The 19,685-nt window shown below is 38.0% G+C and overlaps 1 protein-coding gene across 6 annotated transcripts in view; it reads right to left on the minus strand.

Moving 5' to 3' along the window:
- KIAA0825 (KIAA0825 ortholog) overlaps positions 1–19,685 on the minus strand; it is a 414,781-nt gene that overhangs the window by 223,314 nt on the left and 171,782 nt on the right. For all 6 annotated transcript variants that reach the window (XM_035727666.1, XM_035727664.1, XM_027605650.2 and 3 more), the window contains 2 exons: positions 7,565–7,744; positions 1,438–1,662 (listed from right to left, as the gene is read on the minus strand). In XM_035727666.1, coding sequence (XP_035583559.1) covers positions 1,438–1,662; positions 7,565–7,744 — 405 coding nt within the window. The remainder of the gene's footprint in view (positions 1–1,437; positions 1,663–7,564; positions 7,745–19,685) is intronic.

Below are 19,685 nucleotides of genomic sequence, written 5' to 3' on the forward strand. Positions count from 1 at the left end.
CAAAGGCAGTTTAATAGGGCTTGGACAGAATTAAAGCATTACTGTGAAAGGTCACAGATAGATAATTGATTTGAGTTTGTAATATAAGTTTGCTGGATAAAAGCCGCATTAGTTAGGATCTCCATGGAGAAAGACTAGTCCCTTCAACTGACTTTGGTAGGTTCAGTTAAAATATTTTACCATTGAAAATTTCCTTAAGTTCATGAAAAAAGTTCTTCTTTAAAGATTAATATAAAGGGAAAAGTTTTATTTAAAAAAAATCCTAAAGAAGGTTCATTAATATGGCTATATAATATACATTAAAAGGAATCTTAACACAGAAACACATAGGTACAAAGAAACCAGGTAAGAAGAGAGGTCTTAATTAATAAAATAAATGAGGGGAGCCTGGGTGGCTCAGTCGGTTGAGTATCTGACTCTTGGTTTCAGCTCAGGTCATGATCTCAGGGTTGTGAAATCGAGCCCCAAGTCGGACTCCCTGCTCAGTATGGAATCTCCTTGAGGCTTTGCCTCCTCTGCTTCCCCTCCCCACTCTCTAAAATAAATAAATAAAATCTTTAAAAAAAAAAATTATTTGACAGAGAGAGTGAGAGAGCACAGCAGGGGGAGCAGCAGAGGGAGAGGGAGGAGCAGGCTCCCCACTGAGCAGGGAGCCCGATTAGGGACTTGATCCCAGGCCCTGGGATCATGACCTGAGCTGAAGGCAGAGGCTTAAGAGACTGAGCCACCCAGGTGTCCCAATAAATAAATCTTTAAAAAATAAAATAAAATAAACGAATAATGTAACTCATGGTTCTAAAACACACTTAGATGCACAGCCCCTAATAGGAAAAATGCACTGAATTCAGAACCATAGATATTGGGGGAAAATACTCTTGTTAAAAAACCACATGGTTACTAAATGGGGTGCTATTTTTTACCTAAACGCTACACAAGTAGGTCTGTTAATAAGAGAAAAGAAAGTAATAATTGGTGGTTGCAGTGGAAAAAACCTCAAGGAAAAATATTAAACTGAACATCAGAACAATCTTCTTGAGAGTATGAATTTTAGATTACTTAGTAGATTTAAGCTTAGTCACAATCATTGACTAATCTGTGAATACTAACATGAATGCAACATATCACAGAATTTCTGTAGTTAAATAAAGATGATGACCATTTGAGTCCACTAATCCGTGAATACTAACATGAACACAACATACCACAGAAAATTCTGTAGTTAAATAAAGACTTTGGCCATTGGAGTAATTTTCATTTCTAGTTTTGTTGGTCATAAGGCTAAAAAAAAATTACAGGTCCCAAATACATAGAAATGGTGGGAAAAGGATTAATGTAGTTTACAAATCTTACAATTTTTAGAATTTTACTTGATTTCATATCCTGGAAAATTGCTTCTTTGCGGATATGTTTAAAAAAAGAAAAAGGAAAGAAAGATACCTTTGCTTGATTCTTTCCTTTTAGTTTTTTTGGGAATATAATTCCATTCCTTTGGAATGCTCTCACGCAAGCATTCAGGAATGCTGTGCTTGTTGAGGTTGGTCTCACAGCTTCTCCCAGAGCTCATCACAAATATTATCTGCTGTACGATGTCCTTGACAGCGTCGGTCAGTGCCAATCTCAAGCATCGGATGACCTCTAGCTCGGACTCCATGCATGTTGAGACTTTAAAATCAGACAGCATATTAGAGTTAGCAGAATCTGGCAATATTTTGTGTGTTATTCAACTGGGAATTCAGTTTGTCAGTAATCTAATTTAAGGCTATAGAAAAGGAGAGCTGCTTTTAACTTTGAAATCATATAATTAATAAACAGTCCAAAACCGTGGGAAAAAAAGTTTCTTCTTAGTAATAAAGAAAATGGCAATTAAAATAACAGTGAATAACAACATTTGCTTGTGGTTTGGAACTCTAAAGGTAGAAATATAAATGGTATGACCTTCTTAGATAACAACTTGGCAAAAATATCAACACTTTAACATTTTACTTACCTGCTAACCCACTTATTCTGTCTCTAGGGCTTCATCCTAAGAAATTAATTACAATCATGTAAAGGATATAAAGGAAAATTGAAAATAATCGAAATGTCCAATAATTGGTTATTTGTTTAAATAGCTACACATCTATACAATAAAGCCATATATTATTCAGTAGAAAAATAAAGGCAGGGTGCCTGGGTGGCTCAGTTGGTTAAGTGTCTGCCTTTGGCTCAGGTCATGATCCTGGAATCCTCAGGATCGAGTCCCGCATTGGGTTCCCTGCTCAGTGGGGAGTCTGCTTCTCCCTCTCACCCTCCCCCCTCTCATGTGCTCTCTCTCTCAAATAAATAAATAAAATCTTTAAAAAAAAAAGAAAAATAAAGACAGGTTAGGAAAAGCATGACATGCTATTTATTTTAAATACACACATGTACACACACACACACACATAAAAGAATTAAAAGATGCACTCTACAACATTAATGGTGATTACTAATGACTGATGTGATTTCAGATATTTTCCTCTTCCTTTCATTTTTCCCCTTTTTACTTTTGTTTCTTTTGTATCCTCCCTCCCTTCTTTCCTTCTTTCTGCCATCCTGCCTGCTTTCTGATTATATATATTACCTACCATGACTATGTATTACTTGTGCAATAAATGCAATAAAATTTTACTTGTTTTTTAATATGACAGGAAAGTCTTGGGGTAACCACTTGAATCAATACAGAAAAGTACATATATGTTTTTCCCCTCAAATTTTGAGGTAATGTTCCTTTTTTTTTTTTTTTAACTTTTATTTACTTGAGTAATCTCTACACCCAACATGGGGCTCAAATTCACAACCCTGAGGTCAGGAGTTGCATGCTCTTCTGACTGAGCCAGTTAGGCACCCTGAGGTGTTATTTCTCAAATGACTCAATTCATTGTTAAAACCACCATGCTGCTGGAATGCCTGGGTGGCTCAGTCTGTTGAATGACTCTTGATTTCAGCTCAGGTCGTGACCTCAGAGTCCTAGGATCAAGCCCCACATGGAGCCCCCTGTGGAGCCCTGCACTGGACTCCCTGCTCAGTGCGGAGTCTGCTTCAGGATTCTCTCCCTCTCCCTCTGCCCCTCCTCTCACACTCTCTCCCTCACTCTAAAATAAATAAATAAATCTTAGAAAAAAAAAAAAGAAGAACCGCCATGCTTAAGAGGATCTTGATACTATCCAATATTGAGAGTTTAACTTTTTAACATAGTGCAATCATTGGGTGAGCTGTTGCTCTTTATGGGAATGGTGGAGGATAGAGCAGTCTATCTTTTCAAATGATGCTTCAAGACTTTAATTCATTGACAGGCATAAAGAAGCCTTCTTCCTGTATCTGTAATTAATATTTATTTTGCTTGAACTCTGTGGAGTTATGGATTAAATACATCTCAGGTATCTAAAAATTCTAGAAAGCCAGAAATTCCCCTATTTCCTTTTATTAAAAGGGAATGTTTATTCCTTTTAAAATAAAATCAAGTTATTACAAATGATAAAGTAACAGTCGTATCTCAAAGAATTATTTAAAACCTATATGAATTAATTTGTAGGCACTATATACACTATGTAAGTATATGCTATTATTATTATTACCTAACATGAATTTCTGTAAAGTTTATAATATTATAGTATAGGGTGCCCAGTGTTCTCTTGATGCAGGGTTCTGAAACAAGCATGGGGTACCTATGGTAGGGGATAAGGTACAGATATAGCAAGAAGAAAAGGAAAAATAAGAAGTAGAGAGAATAAAGAAAATAAAGCAAGTGGCAAGCCCTTCTGGTTTCTGGCTCTGCATATAAAGAGCTTGGAAGTCACCACTCTGTCCTAACAACAAGGAAAAAGCTAAACAGATGGAAAAGTCAACAACTTTTCTTGGATCTGTAGAGAGGTGGGTATACCACGCAAACCACTGTCCCCAAGACTGGAGTGACAGACAACAAATATAGGGAGTCACAGCTTACTGGCATGGAAACTCATAAGTACAACTACCATGGGAACAAGTGCCAAGGGAGGAAGTCTCAATTGTAATTGATGAATTGCTGGAGGCTCAGTGTGGACAAGTCTGCGAGTTAACACGCCAGGTGACCCTGTCATATGGAGGCTGCCACACTTGTGAGTTTTACCTCTATGAGTTCAACTAGGTGCCCATAGTAAATGTCAAGGAAAAATCTCCAAGAGCTTCTAGCAAGAGGAGAAGAAAAGGATTATTTTGAAATAAGTCAGAGCACTCTGTTCTTAAGGGCTGCCCTCAGGAGAAACTATTAAAATAGAGCCAAACCCACTGGGATATTATCAGAGCCTAACTGACCTAGAAGAAGGGAAATATGTAACTTCAGCCCACTCTAGCCATATTCTCCTACATAAAATGGGAGAAAAAAACCCCTGAGAAACACTTGTGAAGTACACCATCCAGAGGTATAAGCCCACTAAAGACTGAGACCTGATCATAGGACTATAGAATGCTTCTCCTCCCCCAAATCTCTCCCCCACATCACTGAAAGCCTCTTTATAGCAGTTTCTTTTACCCAATACATCACGTCCAGTTTTCAAGAAAAAAATTACAAGATATACTAAAAGGCAAAGAACACAATTTGAAAAGACAGAGCAAGCATCAGAAACAGATACGGCAATTAGAATTATCAGACAAGTAATTAAAATAACTGATTAATATGCTAAGGATTCTAATGGATAAATTAGACAGCATGCAAGAACAAATGGGTAGTGTAAGTAGAGAGATGGAAATCTTGAGAAAGAACCAAAAGAAAACACTAGACATCAAAAATAGTGTAACAAAAATGAAGAATGCCTTTCTTTGGCTTATTAGTAGACTGGACATAGGTGAGAAAAGAAACTCTGGGCTTGAAGATATCTCAATAGAAATCTCCAAACTCAAAAGCAAAGAGGTCAAAGTCTGGGGGGGGGAGAAAAAAAAGAACAGAATACCCAAGGACTGTGGGACAACTACAAAAGGTGTAACGTATGTGCATACATGTAATGGGAATACCAGGAGAAGAAAGAGAAAGGAACAGAAGAAATATTTAACACAATAATGACTGTGAAGTTCCCCTCGATTTACTATCAAACACAAACCACAGATCTAGAAAGCTCAGAGAACACCAAGCAGGGTACATGCTTAAAACTACTCATACACATATCATTTTCAAACTACAAAAAAGCAAAGAGAAAGAAGTCCTGAAAAAAGCCAGAGGAAAAAAAATTATCTTATTTATAGAAGAATGTAGGTAGGAATTAACATCCAACTTTTCAGAAACCATGCAAAGAAGAGTGGAGTGAAATATTTAAAGTGTTGCAAAAACAGCAATAACAACAAGAACAAAAAACAAAACCTGAACAACCTAGAGTTACGTCCCCTGCAAAATTATCCTTCACAAGTGAAGGAGAAATAAAGACTTTCTCAGACAAACAAAAATTGAAGACATTTGTTCCAGTAGACCTGTCTTACAAGAAACGTTAAAAGAAGTTCTATAAAGAAAAGGGAAAGAATATACAGGGAAAACTTGGATCCACACAAAGTAAGGAAAGACATTGAAGAAGGAGTAAGTGAAGGTCAAATAAAAATTTTAATTTTTCTTTTTCATAATTGATCTAACAGATAAGTCTGAAATAATTCCTACAAGTATTCACTTATGTATATATCTTATACCTAAGTGTACAAAAGTTGAGTCCCTCATGACTGCTGTAGGGTCCCAGGTTCTAGAAAATATTCAAGACCTAGAGACTATTTCATATTTACAGAGAAACAATTTACACAAAGACCAAGGACGTTTCACAAACTTGAAGTTCTGATCCTTTGAAACACCCCACACAATTCGGGCTGTATTAGTAAGTGTAATACCTTTTTCAAGAGACTTGACTGACCTTGTGGAGAAGGGTTTGCTCAAAGTGTAGATGAAGAGAAGACTAATTAGGAGTGAGTAGCATTTTTGCTATCTGGTAGCAGCACCTAAAGGCCATTGGTATCTTCCAGGTCATTTTCAGTACAGTTTTGAGCTAAGAGTCAAAATGGTTCAAAAACTTAAGAGTTGAAGAATAAATAGTGGTTGAAGCATGTGGGTCACCAATTCTTTATAATCCTGTGAGAGATTCACAATTCACCTGAATAACTAAAAGCCAAAGGGGTGGAGGAACTTTCAAGGTTATTTTTCAAGGTTCAGTTCCATAAAGTCTACATCAGAAGTATTCAGTCTTTTTAACTGGAAAACTGTCGCTCCTTTGGGTGAAGAGGTAGCCATAAGAAATACATGGAAACTAGGAGATAAAACTTTAAAAGGAGATAATTATTACACAGCCATGAAGTGATACATTCAGGTTTTTAAAATCATTACAAAAGTTATCTACTGCTATTTTTCAGGGAAAATGACCAAGAGAAGTTGTAACATAATGACTTTAAACTAGCTCAAAAGATATTCAAGTAATGTCTAGAGGATAGTCAAAAAGTCCAGGAAGAACAAAACCATGAATATGAGCAAGTGAGATTTTTTTATATGGGTCCCAGAAATATTTTATGCAAAGGTAGTTTCTAAAACAGTGTATAAAACAGTTTATAGGTCGACAGCCAAATGTAGATGATGTAAATAGTTAACGGACTAACTACTAAGTTCTCATTCTTTGTTTTCCCAAGATATTATGTAGAATTAAAGCCAGGAGATTAAGTATAAAATAATGCAAGAACTTTTTCACCTGGCTCTGAAGGTGGGGCAACACACGAACACTTTCTATTCAGATATGCAACTTGTTCTGGCTTTAACATCCATTCTAGCTGTAGGCAGAAGAATAGTACAAATGGAAAAATATATGGTCCCCAAAGGAACAATAGAACATGCTTGCCTTGTAGAGACAGAGACACTATGGTCATAATAATAAATGCCTTTTACATTTAAAGAAAATTGACCAGTAGTTTTGTCCATCAGTTTATTGAATAAATACATCTAAGAATTAGAAAATATTTTTTCACATGTTACTAAGGTCTTATATGCTCAATAGCAAAACATAATCTATGCTAAATATTAAAATAATTTTTATGAAAGGACACTTCCTAATAATAATTTAAAAAGAAAATCTGCATTACATAATTCCCCCACCCCCCCCAACCTTCCTTTCACCTTGTCGCAAGTATACTATATTTTATTTTTTCTTTTATTTTTTTAAAGATTTTATTTATTTATCTGACAGAGAGAGAGAGAGAACAAGCACACAAACAAGGAGGGAGCAGCAGAGGGAGAGAGAGAAGCAGGCTCTCCGCTGAGCAGGGAGCCCGACGTGGGACTCGATCCCAGGACCCTGGGATCATGACTTGAGCCAAAGGCAGACGCTTAACCGACTGAGCCACCCAGGCACCTCTGCAAGCATACTATATTTGATAGGACCGAATGGTTAATGATTCCCAAAGAAACATTTATACTGAAAAAAAAAAAGTAAGATAAACTTTTACAAATAACAGACTCAGCATAAGTGACAACAATAATATTTTCAAAACACCTTTAAATATATATTTAATTATCTATAAAACACTTCTTTTACAAAGAGTAAATTTCTCATACCTGGGATGTTATATAGAGAGTCCCATAATTGTTCTTCTTCCATGTAGCTCACAAAAACATTTCCAAATGTTTGTGGAGAAAAACTGCAATGGTATAATACTTTAAAGATGGTTTCTATCAAGCTGGATCCTTGGTTCAGATTATTGTCTGTATCAGAAGCTTGTTCTTGAAAGGTACGTTCTTGGAAAGAATAAAAGTGAGTTAGTAAGATAGCTTTCAGTGAATGTGATTAAATTCTTATCACTTGGGGCGCCTGGGTGGCTCAGTCGGTTAAGTGTCCAACTTGATTCTGGCTCAGGTCATGATCTCAGGGTTGTGAGATCGGGCCCCTCATCAGGCTCTGCACTGTGTATGGAGCCTGTTTAAGATTCTCTCTCTCTCTCTCTCCCTCTGTCTCTGTCTCTCTCTCAAAAATAAATAAATAAATAAATGAACAAATAAAGAAATTCTTATTACTTACCCACACATAATGCACTAAAACTGTATTTGATTAATATTTACATAATAAGAGAAATGCCACATTCTTTCAGAGTAATGTCCCACCCAACCCAATATTGTTACTGAGATTCTTATGCTATCTGTAGGGGGAAAATTGTGAGAAGGGCCACAGTGACATCACTTCAAAAGGCAAAGCTAGTTTACCTTTATGTCAGACTTCTCTTTCTCTTAAAGAAACTTTTTTTGATTCCTTTTGTCATTTAAAATTAATATACATTCATTCTAAAAATATAAAAAAAACCACAGACAAGTAAGAAAATTGAAATTGTGCCAAATCCCACCAGCCAGTGAGAGCCTGTATTTGGTGCAGTGTTTCGTTTGTATTATATACAGATATGCATAAATGAATGTATATATGTATAACTTGAACACCAAATAGAATTATTCTATACATATTCTTTTGTTATCTAAAACCTACTTAAAGCCAGTTGAATCTTTGTATCTCTCTTCTGGATTTGTGTTCTGAACATTATTGTACCCTTTATTCAGAACATAAGTTTCATGGAAATTCAGTTATAATCTTCTCAGAATTATGCTATACATTTACAAATACATAAATCAAATAAATTTACAAATGTTTACAAATAAATCTACAATAAATTTACAAATGTTTCTTAAACCCATAGATCCTGTCATTTAAGACTGAAGAGGTTTATCAATTGGTTCCTCAGGAAAATTATTTAAGGAATTCCCACAATAACAGAGCTACTTTATTTTTTTTTAAAGATTTATTTATTTTTCAACAGAGAGAGAGACAGCGAGAGAGGGAACACAAGCAGGGGGAGTGGGAGAGGAAGAAGCAGGCTTCCCACTGAGCAGGGAGCCCGTGATCCCAGGACGCTGGGATCATGACCTGAGCTGAAGGCAGACGCTTAACGACTGAGCCACCCAGGTGCCCTAAAAACAGAGCCACTTTAATTGCCCTTTTCAGTCCTCGTCTGGCTCCATTATGACTTCCTCAAAGATAAGTAATCATAAGCTCCTACACTATTGTATTAATAGGTTGGACTGGAAAGGTGAAATAATAATTTTGTTTGGACTAATTAGCATTATATGCTCAGTATCATAATATGTAAAAATATTTATTGGATTAAAGATAACACATAACATTGTATGTTAACTACACTGGAATTAAAATAAAATAAAGTAGAATAAATAAATAAACATGCCTTATATCTTATATTTTAAATATCTTGAATAAATAGAATCTAGATCATTTCGGAATGAGTACATTTCTTCTCCATGCTCATTTGGAAGCTTATCACTTTTATGTTTCCTGTGGATAATTTTATCTCTGTGATTTGACTTTCAGGATCTAGAAACCCCTCCTTGGGGTTTTTGCTAGGACTATTGGTAAAGTGGCATTCCCTCTCTAAGGAGTTGCTAAGCTGGTATAAAGTAGGCTGGAAGTTACTGATGGGTACTTTGGGGAGGACCTGGCTGAGAATGAATCCAATACAGTAAGAAGCAGAACCAAGAGATAGGATATTCCTGATGATATAACCCTGAAAACTTGGATCCAGCAATGCCTATATATTTATGTTAGCTGAGCTGATAAGAGTCTCCTTTATGCTTAAACCAGGCTAATTTGGGTTTTTATCGCTTGCAGTCTAAAGCCTAAAAGGTTAAATGACAAAGAGTCCTAATCTAGGCATTCATATTTCCATCTTTTCTTTTCAAATAATCTCGGCAGTTCTCTGCCCTTCCCTCCTCCAATCCCTCTGACAAACAACTATCAGTTATCCTTCACGTCTTTCCCCCATGTGTAAACCTTCCCCTGAAATTCCTTAGCCTGACAATCAAGAGTTTGCACCATCTTTTCCCAAATGATATTCCAATCCCCAAATATCTGTTCCACACAGATTGGTATATTTGCTCTACCTCATAAATGTTCCCTCCCATCTCCTTTTGTTGGTTTATGCTATTGCACTAGTCTAGAATGTTCTCCTCCAACAAAATCCCCATGGTTTAATTAATCAGTTAATGTGTCAGTGGTCATATTACACTAGATGCTGAGGCCTATGCCTTCCAGGGAGTTACTGTGTATATGTATATATGTTCGTGAGGGGAGGGAATGGGAGGTCTGTAACCGATCACTACAGCAATGTAAGGATAAGTAGCGTGACCGTACATCCTGGTTTTCTTGGGGTACTCCTGATTTGTCTGTTGTTCTGTCATAATTACTTACTAGCATCCTCTTTTAAAAGGGTCCGAGTTTAGATGACATATTATTCAATCATCTTAAGTCTAAGTGGTTTGAGAATAAGGCACTATGAGGGGCACCTGGGTGGCTCAGATGGTTGGGCATCTGCCTTCAGCTCGGGTCATGATCCCAGGGTCCTGGGATCGAGCCCCTCACTGGGCTCCTGGCTCAGTGGCGGGCCTTCTTCTCCCCCTTCCTCTGCTTCTACCCCTGCTCATATTCTCTCTCTCTCTCTCTGTATCTCTGTGTCTCGAATGAATAAATAAAAAAATCTTTAAAAAAAAAAGAGAATAGGGCACTGTGAAAATATAGTACAATACAAATAAATACAAATAAAGATGATGTTTTAAATTTTTTCAGAGAAAGTCTTTAAGGAGGAGGAGAAGTTTATCAGCCTGACAAGCCTGAGGTACTGGTACTTTCCGGCAACACAGAAGGTTTAGGGGGATGAAGAGAAGGCAGGAAGCTGTTGGCAGGGTGACACAGCGGAAGTGTGCCAGGTGTGAGGGAGGTGGGAGACGAAGCTAGTCAATCACCACAGCATGCGTAATCTAGGGCTCCATGAACCATGCAGTGAGAATGCAGTTGGAGAAAGGGGGTGGGATATGAGGAATAATTACAATAAAAAATAATTATTATTGTTATTACCATAGAAACATGTCAAGATGCTTCAATGAAATATGATTTTTTAAAAAATTTTTCTTTGTTTTCCTTTGCCCTGAAATAAAGTAGTCTGTTTCGGTTTCCTTGCCACAGAGGGTTTTGCTATTGGAAAAGCACAAATAGACATTGAAGTCAGCTGCCTTCCTAGAGTTAAAAAAAAAAAAAAAAGGAACGAAAGAAAACTAAACCTTTTGAATTGTTATTTGAACAACACGAAATAGCTATTTTTTTGTAAGCCAAAACAGGTAAAATATTGGCACCACCATAAGATACCAAAGTAGAATGGTGTGTGTCCTCTGAAAAACGAGATGCTCTGGGACTGAAAAGCAAAGCCTCTGGGTCTGCAAGTAGCAGTGCCCAGGGAGGCCGGTTGGGGGGGGTGGGCACTGAGGGAAGCTGGCTCCCTGACTCGGGCTCTAGGCCTCATCAGAGGTTTCAAGCCCCACCCGATGGCGCACCTGAATGCACCATCTGGACAGGGATACAAGGTATCTCTGCAGGAACTAGGTGCCTGGGTAACTGATGACCAATAAAGCCTCACAGGGACCTCAGCACCACCCTGGGACTGGGGTAGGAGCCCTAAGAATAGCATTAAATGTTCTGCCAGCCTGGTAGGATGGGGCTCAGAATTTTCATAACACTGATCTGCAGATGATGAGTGATTCTGATAGGCCTTTTACATCTGAGTTTATGAACTGAGCTTTATACCAGCTCTATAAAGGTAAAGTTACTATTCACAAAGTACTTACTGTATGCCAAACATTACATGAACTCCTTTATATCTCATTTTGTCTTCATAATACTCCATGGAATGAGTGCTGATGATCCCAGTTTTCGGGATGAACACAGTAAAGTTGAGACAAATGAAGTAACTTGCTCTAAGATCACAAAGGGAGTAAGAATTTGCCTGTGCTATTTACATTAAACTAGAATCTCAAACGTCTCAAAGCCTGCTCTGCCATTTTTTTGACAGTAACCTCTGAATGCCGAGTACTCAGTCCAAACTAGATGTTTGGCATGTGGCAATTTGCTGCCTTCATGCAAAATCCTTTAATTTCTGATAACATTCTACAATTTCACATATGCTATCTCGGTACCTGTCATTATTTTTAGACTTTCTCTGGATGTGCATCTTATCTGAAGGCATTTTCCCACAGCACCTGGAGCAGTGCTATGCGTTTAACTAAGGTTTTAACACTAACGAAGGAAGAAAAAAAGGCAGAGGGGAGAAAGAGATCTCTTGAGTATTTTTGGTTGGGTCTTGGTCCATCTAGAAATTGGATTTTCTGGAATGAAATTTATCTCCTAGTCACAGTATTCAGAGACTTCTCCCCCCAAGTTTCATCCTCCTCATAAGCCACTGTATCTGCTCCCGTTGCCTTCTCCTTTGAAACCCTCTTCTCTCTTGACTTGCTCATGGCCATGCTCTTTGGTTTCATGGTACCTCATCTTTTCTATAGCTCTTTCTCTTTTATCATCTTGAACCAGGTTGGCAAACTTTGTCTGGAGAGGGCCAGATGGTAAAAGTTTGAGGTTTTGCAAGCCATTTGGTCTCTGTCTCAGCTGCTCAACTCTGCTGTCATAACACAAAACTGGTCAGAGACAATACGTGAATGCAGGGTCAAGGGTGTAAATAAAACTGTTTATAGAAACGGTAGTGAGAGGGAGAAGTGGCATCGGCCCGTGGAGGTTTCCACAGAACCTTGGCCTTAGCCTTCTTTGAACCTCACTGCTTCACATCTAGCTTAGCGATTCTCTTTTGATTTCAAAGACCCCTTTTGTGAAGAAGTTTCCAAATTCATCACCTCTAAATCTAAGCTGTCCCTTTCATGTTCCTTGCTGTATTCTCTATTTCTGCCTAACACCCCATTGTCTATTCATCTCCAGGGTCACTGCCTTAGCAATTTTTATTCCTTCTCTGAATTGACAGATGTTATAAATTAAATGTCTCTCCCCTCAATTCCCTCTTGATAATGAATCAAATATTGATTTTTTAAAAGTTTTTATTTATTTATTTATTTATTTATTTATTTATTTAAGTAATATCTCCACCCTATGTGGGCCTCGAACTCACAACCCTAAGATCAAGAGTTGCATGCTCTTCTAACTGAGCCAGCCAGGTGCTGCTCAAATGTTGATTTTTTTTTTTTTTCCTAATTGTGTGCCTTCTCTTTTCCTAACGCTATTAATACACTTTAGGTTTTTTTTTTTTTAACCTCTTATTTTAATCAAAACACTTGCCAGAATATGCATTAAATCTAACTCCTCTGGCTACCTTTCAAAGTCCTCCATAAACTATGCCTCACAAATCCAGACTTATCACTTCCTCTTACCTCCAATAATCCAAGGTAATTTCTAAGTCGAACTTCACCCACTGTCTAAGAAGGTCTGGACGGAGAGTGAGCCTCAGCGGATTCTAGATGTTTCTAAGGTTGTGCCCTAGAAACCAGGTGAAAACCAATACCTTTGTGAGGCACTCATGCACAAACCTTGGTTTTCCTTAGACTGTGAAGTTCTTATACTACAGGAATTTTCCTCTGCGTTCTTTTTCATTCTCCTATCTCCCATTCCTTTCAAGAAGACTCAGCTAGAGTTCTATTTTTTTTTTTTTTTTTTTGCCTCTTCTTTTTAAGTTAGTCCCTTCCCTTTTCCTCCACGTGCAGGTCTAACCCTTTCCTTTTCCTTTCTCTCTGCCTTCTGGACCAGACACTTATTTATTTGATGTAAAATCCTCCAGGTGTGTCTAGAATTTTCAGTCATGAAAGACATAAAAATCAATGAGTTGTAGATCTCCGTAAAGTATCCATTGTTCAGACAAATGTCATCTACTTGGCCTCACCTCGCTCAGTCAATGTTACCCAAGAGGTATTTTCCCATCAGATCTACAACTAACCCAGGCCTGCACTCCCTTATTGTTCTCCCCTTTAATATGAGTCACACTCCCATCCTTCTTGACACTTCAAGCTAAGGAAGGAGAGGGGACTCTTTTCAGTGGTGAGCTTGGGGCCCACCAGACCGCAGGGAGTTGCATCCCCTGGCCTGCTCTCCCCTCTGTTAAGTCTATTAGGGCTGGTTCTGCTATTGCAAGGGAGTCCCGGGGCTTTCAGCTCTGTTGGTGGTTTTGGGAGGTGGTAAGGGGGCAGGTAGGGCAGTTGGCAGGACAGAAGGATCAACTTAACTCTGGAGATCAGTGGAGGCAAGCCATATTTAAAGCCATATTTTCTGACCCAGGTTTTACCAATAATAAAGCTGCTATTTTGAATTCCATCTGCTTCTCCTTTATCTATCAAATGTCTTATACATTTTATAAACAAATATAAGATTTGAAAACAGACTGCCTTTTCAGTAACACTGAAGGGCCCTTTTCACGGCAGACACGATGGAGAACTGAACTCATTAGGGCTTCAAAGGAAGGGTGGTTATCAGGAAAGCAGCTCCACCACCAACCCACCAGGAGACTGTGTTTATTGCTACCAAAGATTTACACATACATGGTACACTAGCACTTTGCTTTCCAAGACTGCTTAATTTTTACTTTCTACAAAAGTGCTGTTAATGACAAGCTCCTGCTGAGTCACTAAAATGGATTTGGCAGCAATGTTGTTGAAGAGAGTGCCATGAGCTGAGGGATGCTGAATTAACCAGGCTCTAACGAGCATCCCTAACCAAAGGGAGGAAGTTGAAAGACTCACTTTAGACATAGGTATTAGAGAGAAAGTGCAGGAATAGAAAATGGAGCATATAAAACCAGGACTCAAAACCTAAAACACCAGGCCGATAAATTAATACCCAAGAAACAGGGGATGGAGTATCACATGAAAATTGCTTTAAAGAAGCACTAAATTTGAATGTCACATCCTAGTTCACTATGAAAATTAACAAAAATAAAATCGAAACCTGACTGGAAAATTAGCTTGGAGTCTGTTGTATAAAAGGTAACAACAGATATAAAAACCTGCCATTTATTTACAAATTTTTGATTAAACATGGCTTGATTATTACTTCCCCCCCCCAAACTGTCCTTATTTTGGCAAAATTTTAAATTTTAAAGAAGTTGAAATGGGTCTTAAACTACAAAGACAAAAAAAATCATTATTTTTCAGACATCTTCTTTCCCAACTTTTTCCTGGGAATTATCTTCTTGCTTTATGTTCTAAAATGCTCCTATACAAATTAAAGTTTTTCTGACTTATTCTATGCTGTTTTTCTCAGTACCCAAGTAAATTAAACATCAGATTTCTACCTCTTTTGAATTCTGTCTGTTTAAAAATTATTCTGGGGATGCCTGGGTGGCTCAGGCAGTTAAGTGTCTGTCTTCGGCTCAGGTCATGACCTCAGGGTCCTGGGATCGAGTCCTGCATCATTGGGCTCCTTGCTCAGCGGGGAGCCTGCTTCTGCTTCTGCCTGCCGTTCCCCCTGCTTGTGCTCTTGCTCTCTCTGTCTCTCTGACAAATAAATTAAATCTTAGAAAAATTATCTTGCAATATCTATAAATTTGTAAATGTAGATAGGCAAACTCTGCAAAACAGTTTTGTCTGTATCTACCTGTATCTACTAGGGCTCTTCTCTATGCTTTTCATAAGGTAAGATTTTCTCCAAAGTGCATTTCATGGGATGTTAATGGCTATTAGTGCATATGTTCTAGAAGTGCTGGCTTCAACAATATTAAACACTTTGGCTTTCTGCAGGATTTCTCAGAGCCTTTAATTATTCATGAACCCTGTGCCTCTCCAAGAAGGGATTTTAGTATATAGTGTTTTTTAAGCATTTTTGACCATAAAACCCTTTTTAGTATTACATCTAGCAGGACTCCTATTCCACAAAACTGAATCCAGAAATCCTGGCACTAATGTTTACAAATAGACTCTTAAATTAACTTCAAGCCCTTTAGGTTTACAAATGAAAGTGAGCAGTTCCAGTGAAAAAGGAAGCAAGGTAGAAGTACAAAGGGTTACTCTCCATTAGGAGACTGCCAATTTGAAAAGAAATCCTATCACCCAAATTGGATTTAATTTTAATTCAACGGAATCATTTTGGAGCAAAGAAGGATTCTGCTTTACCAGTAGACACTGGCAAGTATAACAAAGCACGGCCAAAAGAGGTCTTCAAAAACTGATTCTTAACCCACAGATTTATACCAAGTTCTAACGATCTGATTAAGAAACACAATGAAATTATATGGCTGGCAGGCACCTTCCAGGGAAGTCAGTAAATATTTGGTCACCAAATGAGTAAATATTTGTTGACTGAATGAATAAAAGTCCTCTGGTATCTGTGACAAGGGTGACCTCATTTCTTTTTGAATACTTTCAGTGGTGGGATTTCCACTACCATCCAGGCAGCCGTCCCTCTTCTGGGCAGCTCAAGTAGATAAAGAAAACAAGCAGAGTTGTGAACAATTTCCTCAGGTGCCATTAGGGATGAGAATTCAGGTTTTCTGACTGACAGTGACAGCCAAAATCCATCTCCTTCTAACTCATTCCCAAGTATTTCTACTTGCTGACTTGGATAGCCTATTTTTTTTTCTTCTTACATGAATACTTAAAATATCTGCCCATAGCTCTCCTAGCTCCTCTAGTCTTTTCTTCTCCAAGTTATACATACCCGGTTTATTTAAGTAACGTATGGCCTGGTTCACATCTTACCTTTTCACTCTTAAATGGGCAATCTCCCTTTAAACAAGTTGCACCAAGAAAAAACCGTGATACTTTGGGCAGGATCTGATGACCACTAAGCACAGGTGGACTAATCGGTCCAAACTCTGTAAGTGGCAGCCCTAGATAGTAAGAGATAAGCTTTGAGCTCCACCTGTGCTCCCCAATACATAAGGCCCCTAGATATCCATATATATTGTCAAACCGAGTTAAAGTTATTTCAAGGGGAAATTCCTTCTGTAAGCAGATACCAAGCCTATGTAGACAGTGGAAATGTCTATCTACCCAGACCTTGGGAAAGAAGTTAAAAGTGCCATGCTAAGGCTATATGCAGGTCTCCTCTCCAAACAACTACAATGCAGAGAAGTGATAAAGCCACTGTGGGAGCCTGGGTACTGCACAATATTCTAGCACAAGGGTTGGCAAGCTCAGGGAACAAATCCAGACTGATGGCCTGTTTCTGTACAGCCCACAAACTAAGAATGGTTTTTACATTTTTAAATGGTTGAAAAAAATCAGAAGCAGGATATCCTTTGTGACACACAAAATTATGTGCAATTCAAATTTCAGTGTGCATAAATAAAACTTCATTGGCATACAGCTGATGGGATTCAGACATGCTACCCCCGAATACGGTACCTTGACATACTGAGTATTTTAAGCTGAAGGAGTTTGAGAAAACAGCAGAAACAGGAAGGTCACTCTGACCTTCCCCCTGCTCTTCGCTTCTGAAACGTTCATAAAATCCTCATGTGAGAAGTGCCCTCTCTATACCAGGAAGATAGGAGCATCCTTATCTCCCAAGTCAAAAGGACACTAAGAAGGATCCTAACAAGTAGGCCTTGCTAAGCTTCCCCCAACTTACTACTCCTACTTCATACTCTTTGACCTATCATGTTTCTCCATGACTGTCCATTCTTCATTAAACAAACCTGGCATAAAAATACTCCAGTCAAACTCTTTCTTTGGGTCTTCATGTCCTTATGAAGGCTCCTGTTTCATGTAAAACTTGTATTAAATAAATTTGTATGCTTTTTCTCCTGTTAATGTGTCTTTGTCAGTTAAATTTTCAAACACAATCAGGAACCCTAAGACGGCTGACGAAAACTTTTTCCTCCCCCACATAGCCACGCTCATTTGCTTAGGATGGCCTGTGACCTTCTGTATGCCCCAGTGGTAGAGTTTGGTAGTTGTGACAGAGATGCCACAGTCTACAAAGCCTAAAATATTTACTATCTGGCCCTCTGTAAAAAAGTTTGCTGGCTCCTATTCCAGAGCACTGGAAGAAAATGTACATATATTCCAAATATCTAATACTAACAAACATCCTCCATCTACTCCCAAATAGCCTGTAAGTAAAGTCAGTGTCTACTCTTCAGAGACAGCATCTATCACCCAATCTGTCAATCTTTCCTCAGCCATTCTGTTTTAGAAAAGTACTCCATGGTACTTATTAGCAGCTGAACTTACCTAATTTTTTCTACTTCTTTACTTTATAAGGTCTGTCCTCTCCAATTTTCCCCAGCAATTAATTCCCCCAAATACAAAGGCAATATGGCATGTCACGCTTACTATTGTATTCTTCAGCTGAGGACAGTGCCTTGTACCTAGTTGAGGCCCATTAAATATTAGTCAAATAGAGAACATATTTATAAAACCAAGTAACCAAATATTTTCAGAAATTAACTCAGAAGAATATTGTTTCTTATTTCTAAGGATGAATACCTTCACAAAGTCTCATGTTTTTATTTTAGAATTCATTTAAAGACAATAGTTAATACTGTCACAAAATAATGGCCCTTCTTTCTTCTAATGAGGACCTCTTAAACATCAAGTGGGCAATTTATTCAATTTCTCTGTATCTAAGTTTTGTGATTTATAAAATGGTCCTAATAATCCAAGGGTCATAAATGAAATAATACTTTAAATCGCTTTGAGTTGTTGGGGAAAAAGATGCTACATAAATTCATGATAAGAGTATCATTTGTAATATAATGCCCAATCATTTTGCATGCTAACACTAGAAGCACATTAACGACTAAAGAAGACACATGTTCCTGTAGTTATATTAGACCTTTTCTAGGTGTCATCAAGAGATAGAACATAAAATATTTCAGCCACTGTCAAGCCAGATTAGATTTGATTCTATGTAGGAGAAGTATTACAGCAAAATTCATGCGACCAGTCTCCCAAGCTATGTGGGAAGGTTCTCAAGGAGTGTTACAATATTTAGGACCTGGGAATATTTATTTGGCCCAGTTCTCATCTTCACACCCTAGCATCTTGACAGCTCCTTGGGCAATACCTTTTCAGACACACAGGTGTCAAAACAGAAGCCCCACTTCCTAGGAGGCACTTAAATATATGCTTAGAGAGAGGGGAGAGTTTCTAACAAGCAGAGGGAGAGACCACTGCATTGGGGCCACAGGAGGAGTGATCGGAGAAGAAAAATACATCAGGTATATTCTTCTAGGCATTCAGTATAAAAGAAGAAAAGAATCTAATACAAATTAAGTATCTACTAAGTGTCAAACAATGGTACTTCATATATATTTACTTTCCTAAGCCTCAAGATGAACCCATAAGGTCATATTAGTATTCCATTTATTTTTATTTATTTTTTCCCAATATACTTTCTTTTTTTTTAATTTTATTATGCTATGTTAGTCATCATACATCATTAGTTTTTTTCCCTTTAAATTTTTTATTGTTATGTTAATCACCATACATTACATCATTAGTTTTTGATGTAGTGTTCCAAGATTCATTGTTTGTGTATAACACCCAGTGCTCCCTGCACACGTGCCGTCTTTAATACCCATCACCAGGCTAACCCATCCCCCCACCCCCCACCCCTCCAGAACCCTCAATTTGTTTTTCAGAGTCCATCATCTCTCATGGTTCATTTCGCCTCCGATTTCCCACCTTCATTCTTCCCCTCCTGCTGTCTTTTCTTTTCTCTTAACATATATTGCATTATTTGTTTCAGAGGTACAGATCTGTGATTCAACAGTCTTGCACAATTCACAAAACTCACCATAGCACATACCCTCCCCAATGTCCATCACCCAGCTACCCCATCCCTCCCACCCCACCCCGACTC

The sequence above is a fragment of the Zalophus californianus genome, chromosome 5, assembly GCF_009762305.2.
Source record: "Zalophus californianus isolate mZalCal1 chromosome 5, mZalCal1.pri.v2, whole genome shotgun sequence".
NCBI classification, from domain to species: Eukaryota; Metazoa; Chordata; class Mammalia; order Carnivora; family Otariidae; genus Zalophus; species Zalophus californianus.